The sequence below is a fragment of the Hyla sarda genome, chromosome 1, assembly GCF_029499605.1.
Source record: "Hyla sarda isolate aHylSar1 chromosome 1, aHylSar1.hap1, whole genome shotgun sequence".
Taxonomy (NCBI): Eukaryota; Metazoa; Chordata; class Amphibia; order Anura; family Hylidae; genus Hyla; species Hyla sarda.
In genome coordinates, this window is record NC_079189.1 from 605,484,017 (window position 1) to 605,495,605 (window position 11,589).

Here is an 11,589-nt window from a genome sequence, read left to right on the forward strand (position 1 = left end):
CGGACATTTAAGCATGCAGCGATAGCAAGTATGCCTTTTTTTTATTTACATTTTTCTTTTATTTGAAAAAAAGGGGTACTCCGGTGCTCCAGGTTTCTAAACATTTTGTTCGGAGCCGGAGGCCTTCTCCCATAGACATGAATGGAGAGGGCATGGTGTGGCCATAACGGCATGAGCACTGCTGCAGGATCCCAGCGTTTGTTTGTAACGCTGTGTGCTGCGGGAGATTGGGGGGGGCCCCAGCGTCAGAACCCCTGTGATCAGACATCTTATCCCCTATCATATGGATAGGGGATAAGATGTCTAGCAGCGGAGTATCCCTTTTGGAGGGAGGATAGGGGTACTGTCCTTACTCCAGAAAATTGGTCTTGCATTCACATGTAGAGATGAGCGAATTTTTGAAAAATTCGATTCAGCCGATTAGCAGAATTTTCTGAAAATTTTTTGCTTCAGTCCGAATTTATTTGCAGTGAATCGATATTAAAAAATGTCTATTTCTGGCCTACAGAGAGGCTTAATAGGGGTGTAGAACACTTTGCCTTTTCCTAACACGCATAGGGAGTGTGCTGTGTTAGTGAAATAATACTGTTATTCAGTATGACACGCAGATTACAGGCATTGCTACTAGAATCACTGCTGCAGAGCGTCTGGATGTGGCCGATTTTTTATGTAATTTTAATTTAATTTTATTTTATTTTTTGATAACCCATTCTGGTGAGCATCGAGCTGGCAGTCCGCCGCGAGGCGAGCTGCCACCTGTTCCAACTCCTGCTTCTCAGCGCACCCTCATATTCTGAGTGTCCACTTGAAAAGGGAGGGACTACAGTACCAGCAACTTGGACAGGAGCACATTCAGCTTCTGTGCCATTGGATAAGTGGGCGCATAAAGCTAGAAGTGGCTGCAGTGAAAAAGCTTGTACTTGTATCTTAAAATCGAGCTGGCGGTCCTCCACCAGGCGAACTACCACCTGTTCCAGCCCCTGCGCCCCCTGTCTGTGAAAGTGCGAATGTTTCATTTAATCAGTTATTGTTCATTGTTATTGCTCCAAGCTGTTTCATTGGATTCTTGTGATAATTCCACAGGTAAAATGTTGTTGACGACCAAAGGGCCTCAGTCTTGAAAAGATAACATTGCTTTTTTTTAAATTTAAGATTTATATTAGATTCCCAAGTTTAATGTCCCGGAGTTTACTTTTAACTAGTACTGTATGACCACAAAACCCAATCTAACAAGGAGTCACATGGCGGCACAATGACAGAGCCTAGAGGTGACACCAGCACGAGGAGACCATAATCTGGCAGAATTACACAGCCTGGAATTGGCAGCAGCATGAGGATACCATAGGGCCTCACAATCTCTAAGATTAAAAGATGAAGTTTCAAATTTAAATCGAAGATTTATGGTAGCTAGTTAAACCATAAAATTTTTTAGGTAATGTCCCAGGCCCAGCAGCATCAGTGAACCATATAGTGGCTGAATGACACAGCCTGGAGTTGGCGGCTGCATGAGTAGAACATATATTGGCTAAATAGCACAGCCTGGAGTTGGCGGCAGCATGAGTAGAACACATAGAGGCTGAATGGCACAGCCTCGAGTTGGTGGAAGCATGAGGTGACATATGGTGGCAGAATGAGACAGCCTGGAGGTGGCCGCAGCAGCATCAGGAGTCCTGAAAGTGACCCGGTGACAGTGTGGTGTGATGGGTGGCAACATCAGTACCCAGTGACGAAGGTGGGTGACAAAGGTCTGATGCAGAGGAATGTTTGTAACTGGGTTGCACCATGGTCAATCTACTCTGATGCATCAGGCATTGGTGGGTGGAAATCCTGGCTGATCCATGCCTCACTCAGTCTCTCCACATTTTTCGTGGACAGACGAGTTCTCCTTGGGGTGGCTATGGGACACGGTGGAGGATGAGGAGGCAGAGTCACACACGGTCGCAGGACCAACGGCCTGAGAGCGTGGAGGCGGAAGCCGCATGACCTGTCCAAGTTGCTGTGGTGGCTGTGTAGGAACCACATTCACCCTGTGGGCCGTAAAGGACATGTATTGTCCCTGACCATAGTTACAGCACCACACGTCGGCACTGCCGTGCACTTTGGTACACTTTGGTAGAGTGGGGTGGTGGGTGTTAATACCAGTACCTGGTGACAAAGGTGGGTGAAAGAAAGAGAACTTGGCATCAGATGTGTGGCATCAGGCGGGTGGCAGGATCAGAATAGTAGCTGAGGCAGGAAGGCAGAAGAAAAGGGTCTTTTTTGTCAAAGTGTTGGTGTATTGAGGATATGCATTACATAAAACTTAACTTTTAACATTCAAATGTTTTTTGAAATCTAACAAAAGGAAAGGTGTGCAAAAAACACCATCTGCCACCAATACCACCAAGTATTTATGCAATGCAAAGACCTCTAAAAGGTGGAAGGGAACAACGTAAAATTGCATCCTATATAGGATCCTATGTTTGCACTGTACCTGCAATAAATCTCCAGATTTTATCTACATTCCGATTGTGTGGCTATTAATTCCACACCCTCCCCTTTGGAAAGGAGCGATCTAAGGCACCACTTTTTTCGGATCAGAGATCCTTCGCATTTCTTCTAAGCATACTGTATATATAACCTGCCTCATGAACACTTATCTGTTTTATTCTCTGTCTTTCTTATATTTGGGTCACAGACCGAAAAAAAATAAAATAAAAAAAAAAAAGGACCTAGAGGACCAGAGCGCCACCACTGGACCAGGAGAGGTGAGTGCCCTAGGATGCTGCATTTCGGTTTTTAGGTTAATCAGAAAACGTCTGTAATGTCTCCTCCAATTTTATCTCCAGGAAATGGATTTTATGTCTCCATAGAATCTGGTGCGGTTTATAATCGTCTCCTCTTCTTCCCTTCAGGTTTCTCCAACTCAGGATCCTCTGCTGATATCTTCTATATAAGAGAAGTTTCCTGATCAACTATGGAGAGAGACAGGAACAAGATGGCCGACAGGATGATAGACCTCACCCTACAGATACTCTTCCGGCTTACTGGAGAGGTGAGGGATTCTGGGAGTGATGTCACATGACCTCATTCTTATCTATGTAATAACAGATGGATGTGACGAGAGGTGAGGGATTCTGGGAGTGATGTCACATGACCTCATTCTTATCTATGTAATAACAGATGGATATGACTGGAGAGGTGAGGGATTCTGGGAGTGATGTCACATGACCTCATTCTTATCTATGTAATAACAGATGGATATGACTGGAGAGGTGAGGGATTCTGGGAGTGATGTCACATGACCTCATTCTTATCTATGTAATAACAGATGGATATGACTGGAGAGGTGAGGGATTCTGGGAATGTATGTAGTGATATTAATGTGTCTCTCCATACACAGGATTACACAGTAGTGAAGAAGTCCTCTAGTGGGCACTGTCGGGCCCCTGTGTGTGAAGGACGGGGAAGAACCCTGAGCCCAATCCTGGGGCCCCCACCTCACTCCCTGATACATGAGGAAATGGATGAACAGAAGATCCTAGAACTGATCAACAAGATGATGGAGCTGCTGACTGGAGAGGTGACCCTGCTGGGACATTATACAGTAATGGAGGGGTCTGGTGATGACTGGAGAGGTGACACTGCTGGGACATTATACAGTAATGGAGGGGTCTGGTGATGACTGGAGAGGTGACACTGCTGGGAATGCTGGGATATTATACAGTAATGGAGGGGTCTGGTGATGACTGGAGAGGTGACACTGCTGGGACATTATACAGTAATGGAGGGGTCTGGTGATGACTGGAGAGGTGACCCTGCTGGGAATGCTGGGACATTATACAGTAATGGAGGGGTCTGGTGATGACTGGAGAGGTGACACTGCTGGGAATGCTGGGACATTATACAGTAATGGAGGGGTCTGGTGATGACTGGAGAGGTGACACTGCTGGGACATTATACAGTAATGGAGGGGTCTGGTGATGACTGGAGAGGTGACACTGCTGGGAATGCTGGGACATTATACAGTAATGGAGGGGTCTGGTGATGACTGGAGAGGTGACACTGCTGGGAATGTTGGGACATTATACAGTAATGGAGGGGTCTGGTGATGACTGGAGAGGTGACACTGCTGGGAATGCTGGGACATTATATAGTAATGGAGGGGTCTGGTGATGACTGGAGAGGTGACACTGCTGGGAATGCTGGGACATTATACAGTAATGGAGGGGTCTGGTGATGACTGGAGAGGTGACACTGCTGGGACATTATACAGTAATGGAGGGGTCTGGTGATGACTGGAGAGGTGACACTGCTGGGAATGCTGGGACATTATACAGTAACACCACTGGAGGGGTCGGGGTGATGACTGTATCATTGTGTGTCAGGTTCCTATAAGGTGTCAGGACGTGGCGGTCTATTTCTCCATGGAGGAGTGGGAGTATGTAGAAGGACACAAGGATCAGTTCAAGGATCAGGTGATGATGGAGGATCAGCAGCCCCTCACATCAGCAGGTAATAGACATGACTATATACACACGTCCTCTCATTATTTGTATGTAAAGAATGAATTCAGTCTCTGTATGTGTTCCCTACAGTCAGATCCAGTAAGAGAACAGCAGCAGAGAGGTGTCCCCGTCCTCTTCTTCCACAGGATCAGGATCAGGTAGATGGAGATATTCCCTATGATCTGTAGATGGGCTGTGATGCTCTTGTGGTCAGTCCCCTCACCCTCCATGACTCCTCATCTTCTGCTCATCTGTAACATTCCACATGAATTCTCCTACTGTCTGATGACTTTTACAATATTTCTGTCACATCTTATGAATCAGGGAGAAGATCCGACCAATAATAATGCTACAGACATTCGGGTAAAAGAAGAAGATACAGGTAATCACTCAGGTCAGTAATAACCACTAAAGGCAGAGAAAAGTCACAGATTTTATACTATACTGTTCTACTATATACTATACTATTAGGTGGAAATCTTTTGTAAATGAATTCTTTTTTTTCAGTTTTGCTTTACATTTTATGGTAAAATGAAAGATGTCTTTAGAAAGTAAAAATAGGGGGCGTGGGTGAGTGGATGCACAGAGTTTCTGCTCCTCGGCCTCTTTACTGGGAGGTTTGGCCCAATCCCCTTATAAACTGTCCCACTGTGTTTCCACCTGCTTTCCTGGATTGCCTCCTCACTTTTTATTTTTTTAAAGTATTTATTTAAGGAATTTTCAAAATCAATACAATAACACTCCAGAGAGCACCACGACGTGCCCTACTACAACAGGAACAACCAGAACTGTACAGAGGTAAGTAACAGTATGGTTACAGTAAACTCCCCTAAGGGGAGAGGCTCCGAACAAACAGTAGCATAGTACTGGAACTGGGCCAGACATGAGCCCCTGGAGCAGAACCGCCTGACAATGATGAACACAGAACCACAAGCACACAACAACCCAGAGCATCCTCCCACCTCCAGCAGAAACACTACAACCACCCACGCCTACTGAGGGGATCCAATACGTTCTGAAGGGACCACTCATTCTCCCAAAATCAACCAGGGTATCCAGACTTTGTCAAATTTCTTTGGGCACTTGCAACTTATGTAAATAGTCCTATATAACGGAACATATTTATTGACCAGATTGAACCATCTATTAATGGGAGGAGGCAAAGTGTCTTTCTAGGCCATAATGACAACTTTGTGGGCACAGAACAGGAAAAACCGGATAATGAGAACCCGACTCCAAGCCATTAATGAGACCCAACAAACAAACCTCAGGGCTCAACACAAATGGAAACTCCAGATGATCCACCAGTAATTACATCACATCTCTGCAAAAGGGAACAACACAAGAGCAACTCCGCACCGTATGTAAAGGGATCCTCTATCATTCAGACAATGAAAACAGACATCCGAAACACCAATACGAAAGAGTTTAACTGGGGTACAATAAAGACAAAGAATAAATCTCGACCGAATAAGCATATCTCGGGCGCTAACCACCGTGGAATAGTAACCTCTTTCCACTGCTCCTCAGGGATATCCTCCATCCACTTTAGATAAGCCCGGGCAAATGGGTCTTGACCCGTAGACTGAAGCAAGGCATACGCTTGTGTCAGTGGCTTGGCGAGGTCGGTGGCACCCAGGAGCAACTCCACCTCAGAAAAAGTCCAGGGCAACATCCAGTGGGCAAAACTGCACCACCCTGCTGCTTCGGTGCCTGGAGTAGAGCTTGGCCCAGTCTCGGAGGCTTGTCCTGCCAGTAGAAGGATCTCGGTGCACCATTCAATCACACAAAGAAACTCTTAGGAGGAATCACAGCCGATAGGTGGAAGACATACAGAAATTTAGGGAGATAAATCATTTAAAAGATTTTGGCCCAGATTTATCAAACTGTGTGAGAGAAAAAATTTAGTGATTTCCCTACAGCAACCAATCACAGCTCAGGTTTCACTTTACCAGAGCTTGTTAGCTGAGCTGTGATTGGTTGCTGTGGGAAAATCACTCCATGTTTTCTCTCACACAGTTTGATAAATCTGGGCTATTAAAGGGGTTATCCAGGAAAAAACTTTTTTATATATATCAACTGGCTCCAGAAAGTTAAACAGATTTGTAAATTACTTCTATTAAAAAAATCTTAATCCTTTCAGTACTTATGAGCTTCTGAAGTTAAGGTTGTTCTTTTCTGTCTGACTAATCTCTGATGACACCTGTCTCGGGAACCACCCAGTTTAGAAGCAAATTCCCATAGCAAACCTCTTCTAAACTGGGCGGTTCCCGAGACACATGTCATCAGAGAGCACTTAGACAGAAAAGAACAACCTACACTTCAGAAGCTTATAAGTACTGAAAGGATTAAGATTTTTTAATAGAAGTAATTTACAAATCTGTTTAACTTTCTGGAGCCAGTTGATATATAAAAAAAAAAAAAGTTTTTCCCTGGATAACCCCTTTAACTCTACCAGCCAATTACAAGGGCAAAGGAAGACTTGACTATGCATCCAGCACACCATCCCTGCAGTCCTTGACCGTTCCACCTGCCTTGCTGGATTGCCTCCTCCCTTGCTGGGGAGAAGCCTGGCTCGTGATGTCATGAATGATGAAGACTTGACTACACATCGACCTCCCAGCTCTCACGGCAGCCGGCAGCTCTGTAAATACAGCCGCCCAAGCTGCTGCTGCTGGACACTTGTTCCTTATAAGCCTGGGGCACTGGGCATCCTGATCAAAGCATCCGTCTGCCAACACAGACTGAGTGATAAAGTGGGATTGTGCCCCCAGCCGTCACCCATCCCCCACCATCGATCAACATCACCTGTGCTGGGAGCTCCTCACAGAACTCACATAGGAGAGATGGCCATTGTTTTGGACACCATTATTACTTTGTGGGGATTCCTTCAAGCCTTTCTTCTGCTTTTTCCACTATTGCACAGTTCTGCACTGGTGACCTACAAGAGTGGGACTTGTCCAGATAACTGATTCATCAGTCTCATGAACTTAGGGTCACGTGTTTCTCCATACTCCTTCTCAAAAGAAAGAAATTTGTCTTTATTTTCTATGCTTCTTTTCATTTCCAGTGCTCGCTGTCTGCCACATAGTGACCCACTAGCAGTAATACTACATTTTCAGAGTGTGAGGCTTTTTCCACCGCCTGCTTCTTTGCATTTCTTGGGACTTTGCTCTGTTTACACTGATCTGCTCTGTGGCGTAGCCCCCGTCATGTGACCACACTGATGAGAATCCCGACCTCACCGAGCTATGGTTGATACTCCGACAACTCTGTCTTCACGGGGAAGAAATCTGCAGCTAAATCCATAATCCATGTACTCTGACGCTCTCTGCCTCCACTTGAGATCTTTAGCCTCCAAACACATGGAGCCTCAACACCATTTTCTTCCCCGTCACCTGCCCATGGCACCCTGCCAGCTCTCCCTGAGCTCCCAACTTCTGACGAGGACTGTACCACCTTGTCCTTACCTTCCTTGTCCACTCCCAAGAGATACCACCTCTCGTCTGCTGCCAGGAGCACTTTTTGGTCCCTGAGTAGCTTCGGCGAAAGGGGACATTGTACCTGGAACCTTGCAGGTGCCTTTTGGGCCAGAGGCAAAGGGTTTGGTTTATTGGGGGGGCCTCTCTCCTTTCGGAAAAGGGCTTGCGATGGGCCGCATCCTTGTGCACGCTTTATTGTGTGAACACTTGCACTTTTTACTTGCACTTGAGTGAATTGAGAGCACGGACCTCAGCCCTAAAATTTATTCTGGCACAACCACCTCCTCTTACATCTGTCCACTGGCAGGCCTCCCAGGGGATCACATGGACGCTATAGAGCCGTTGGCACCTAACACTTTTAGGGATAGCTTTTGGGATTGACTCCCATTATTGTTTATTGACCACTGAACGTCTTTCACATTATGTGCAAGCGGAAATTCTGCTGTGTGTATAGACTCTTACGGTGAGCCTGATCTTTGCTGTTGCTAGATCTGCCCATAGGGTCATGCACACACTCTCTCTTTGCTTTTTGAAGGGTCCGTAGGAGAACCCGCAACCTTTCCCCTACCAAATGGCTTCTACCTCCGGGTATATCAGACAGCCACACCCGCTCCTCCTTTCCTACACATAGGTTTCCAGCTTGTTTAGTGGTTCAGTAAGGCCGGGTTCACACCATAGAATTTCCGAGCCAAATTCCGTTTCGAAATTCAGTTTGGAAATTCCGGTGCAGCAAGGGGAACCCGCTGCACAGTGCACACTGCAGAGTTTTCGAGGCGGACATTCCGCCCAAAAAATCCCCACTAAAAATTCCACTAGAACATTGAACTTACCGTATATACTCGAGTATTAGCCGTTCCGAATATAAGCCGAGGCCCCTAATTTCACCCCAAAAACCTAGGAAAACTTTTATAGGGTGGGAAATGCATCATCCCCCCCCCCCTGTAATCATCAATCATCCCCCCACCCCTGTAATCAACCAGACCCCCCTGTCCATATCACCCCCTGTCCATATCACCCCCTGTCATCATCCAGACCCCCCTGTCAATATCCCCCCCCCTGTCCATATGACCCCCTGTCATCATCCTGACCCCCCTTTCGTTTTCTTCTCACCTCCCCAGTTGTTGCTCTAGTAGCTGCAGGGACCGTCAGGGAGGGTGAACCGGGACGTCCATCTACACTGCAGGGGCCGTCCGCACTCCGGTGGGAGGGTGGGCCGGTACGGACCGTCCATCTTCACCGGGAGGCCTTCTTCTCTGCTCCAGGCCATACTCGGACTAGTGACGCGTCATTGACACCGGAATGCGGATGGTCCCTGCAATGAAGATGGACGGGCCGGAGCGGAGAAGAGTGCCTCCCGGTTAAGATTGACGGCCCGGACCAGCTCACCCTCCCCACTGGAATGTGGATGGTCCCTGCAGTGAAGATGGATGGCCTGACCCGACCCACCCCCACCGGTATGCCTAAAGTGATATTTTTTTTCGGTTGTTCACTCGACTATAAGCCAAGTGGGGTGTTTTCAGCACGAAAAATTGTGCTGAAAAACTCTGCTTATACTCGAGCGTATATGGTATTCAATGTCCTGGTGGATCTCTGCTCCGCAGACATTGCCGTTTATGAGGACGCAATGTCTGTGCGGTCCTAGCGCCGGCTCATTCAATGCTTGTTTCTGACCATGATAATATACCGGCAGCCTAAGACCACGGCTCATACCTGGACTTGGCTCTGCCTGACCCCTGGCTGCTGTTCATCCGTCTGTCCATCAGCTTTTTCATGTGTAGTGTGTATGAGAGAAAATAGAGATAATACAATATTAGTAAGTAGATATATATATATATATATATATATATATATATATATATATATATATATAAAATAGTGTTTAAATTGTGCATTAGTGTGTCAAAAAGAAAGGAACAAATCTATACAAAGTTAAAATGAGTCCTACAAGGGATTATTGGACAGCAGGACAGGTGGGTGTAAAGTTGCACTTGATGATATAAGACTATAAATATCTAAAACTCTTTTAAGGTTATTACTAAGAAATAAAATATGTTTTATCCTTGGCAGATGACTGTACCAGGAGATCAGAGGAGAATCTTATATCTTCATATTATAAAGCAGATGATGATATCACACAAGATACATATGAAGAACATTCCATTATCCCAGATACACCCTCAGCCCTTCACAGCCAAGATCTCTCATCTCATCCTGTTATACAAGTTCCACCTAAAGATTCATCTCAGTCTGTTAAGCTAAATAGAAGAAACAGAACGAGTAATGAACATCTGAAAACGCACACAAGCGAGAAGTCCTTTTCATGTTCAGAATGTGGGAAATGTTTTACTCATAAATCAAGTCTTTTTCAACATAAAAAAATGCACACAGGGGAGAAGCCATTTTCGTGTCAAGAATGTGGGAAATGTTTTATTAATAAATCAATTCTTGTTGACCATCAAAGAACTCACACAGGAGAAAAGGCATTTTCATGCCTAGAATGTGGGAAATGTTTTACTCAGAGATCAAGTCTTTTTCAACATAAAAAAATGCACACAGGGGAGAAGCCATTTTCATGTCAAGAATGTGGGAAATGTTTTATTAATAAATCACGTCTTGTTCATCATCAAAGAACTCACACAGGAGAGAAGGCATTTTCATGCCTAGAATGTGGGAAATGTTTTTCTCAGAAACAAAGTCTTTTTCAACATAAAAAAATGCACACAGGGGAAAAGCCATTTTCATGTCAAGAATGTGGGAAATGTTTTATTAATAAATCACGTCTTGTTTACCATCAAAGAACTCACACAGGGGACAAGCCATTTTCATGTCAAGAATGTGGAAAATGTTTTCTTCAAAAATCAAATCTTCTTATCCATCAACGAACTCACACAAGTGAGAAGCCATTTTCATGCCCAGAATGCGGAAAATGTTTTACTCAGAAATCAGTTCTTTTTCAGCATATAAAAACTCACACAGGCGAGAAGCCATTTTCATGCCCAGAATGTGGGAAACGTTTTATTGTGAAATCATCACTTGATAGACATAAAGCAATTCACATAAGAAAGTAACCATTTTCATGCCCAGGATGTGGGAAATGTTTTACTTACATATCAAGTTTTTTTGGACATGTAAAAGCTGACACTGTAGAGAAACTATTTTTATGTTCAGAATGTGGGAAATGTTTTACAAAACATTTTTTTTAATAAACATCAAAATTCACACAATCAATACCGATTTTTGAAACTTTATCAACTCTGATATGTCAGCACTGGAGTGGTTAGTCCAGCCATGATTTTATACCCTAAAAACTTGCAGAGAGGTCCGTTGTAACCATTATTACTGCGTATATCATATACTGAATCCCAAATTTTGTTACCAATGGTTTATAAACATTTACTATACATCCATCGCCTCAGAATAGTGTTGCATTCTAGAAAAAAAAAAGTCTCATGGAGCAATATATGGTTATGATGTTGCTCCACATCAAGAGGACCCAACAGGTATATTCCATGGTACTGAAGATCAAACAACCACAGGCATGGAATTGCGGGGGAAGGGTGGAGGGTCCCAGCGGTCATAACCCCCCCCCCCCCATGATCAGACAATTATCCCCTGTACTA

General features: G+C 44.9%; 1 protein-coding gene across 2 annotated transcripts; it reads left to right on the forward strand.

The window, feature by feature from the left end:
• Positions 1-1,915: 1,915 nt before the first annotated feature.
• Positions 1,916-11,329, forward strand: LOC130297039 (zinc finger protein OZF-like). 2 transcript variants are annotated; one of them, XM_056549230.1, is made up of 7 exons: positions 1,916-2,747; positions 2,895-3,034; positions 3,383-3,562; positions 4,368-4,494; positions 4,578-4,645; positions 4,812-4,869; positions 10,037-11,329. In XM_056549230.1, the coding sequence occupies exons 2-7, from the start codon at positions 2,957-2,959 to the stop codon at positions 11,035-11,037; spliced, it is 1,512 nt and encodes a 503-aa protein (XP_056405205.1). In that variant the 5' UTR covers positions 1,916-2,747; positions 2,895-2,956; the 3' UTR covers positions 11,038-11,329. The 2 variants fall into 2 exon arrangements, with proteins under 2 accessions (XP_056405205.1, XP_056405194.1); XM_056549219.1 differs by having other exon boundaries at positions 4,812-4,881; positions 10,037-11,327.
• The last annotated feature ends 260 nt before the right edge of the window (positions 11,330-11,589 follow it).

Excerpts from the sequence above, each read along its gene's own strand:
- LOC130297039 (XM_056549219.1), top strand. The coding sequence starts at position 2,957 with ATGGAGAGAGACAGGAACAAGATGGCCGACAGGATGATAGACCTCACC. Across the intron at positions 3,563-4,367 it reads TGGAGCTGCTGACTGGAGAG|GTTCCTATAAGGTGTCAGGA; the intron begins GTGACCCTGCTG and ends ATTGTGTGTCAG. Across the intron at positions 4,495-4,577 it reads GCAGCCCCTCACATCAGCAG|TCAGATCCAGTAAGAGAACA; the intron begins GTAATAGACATG and ends TGTTCCCTACAG.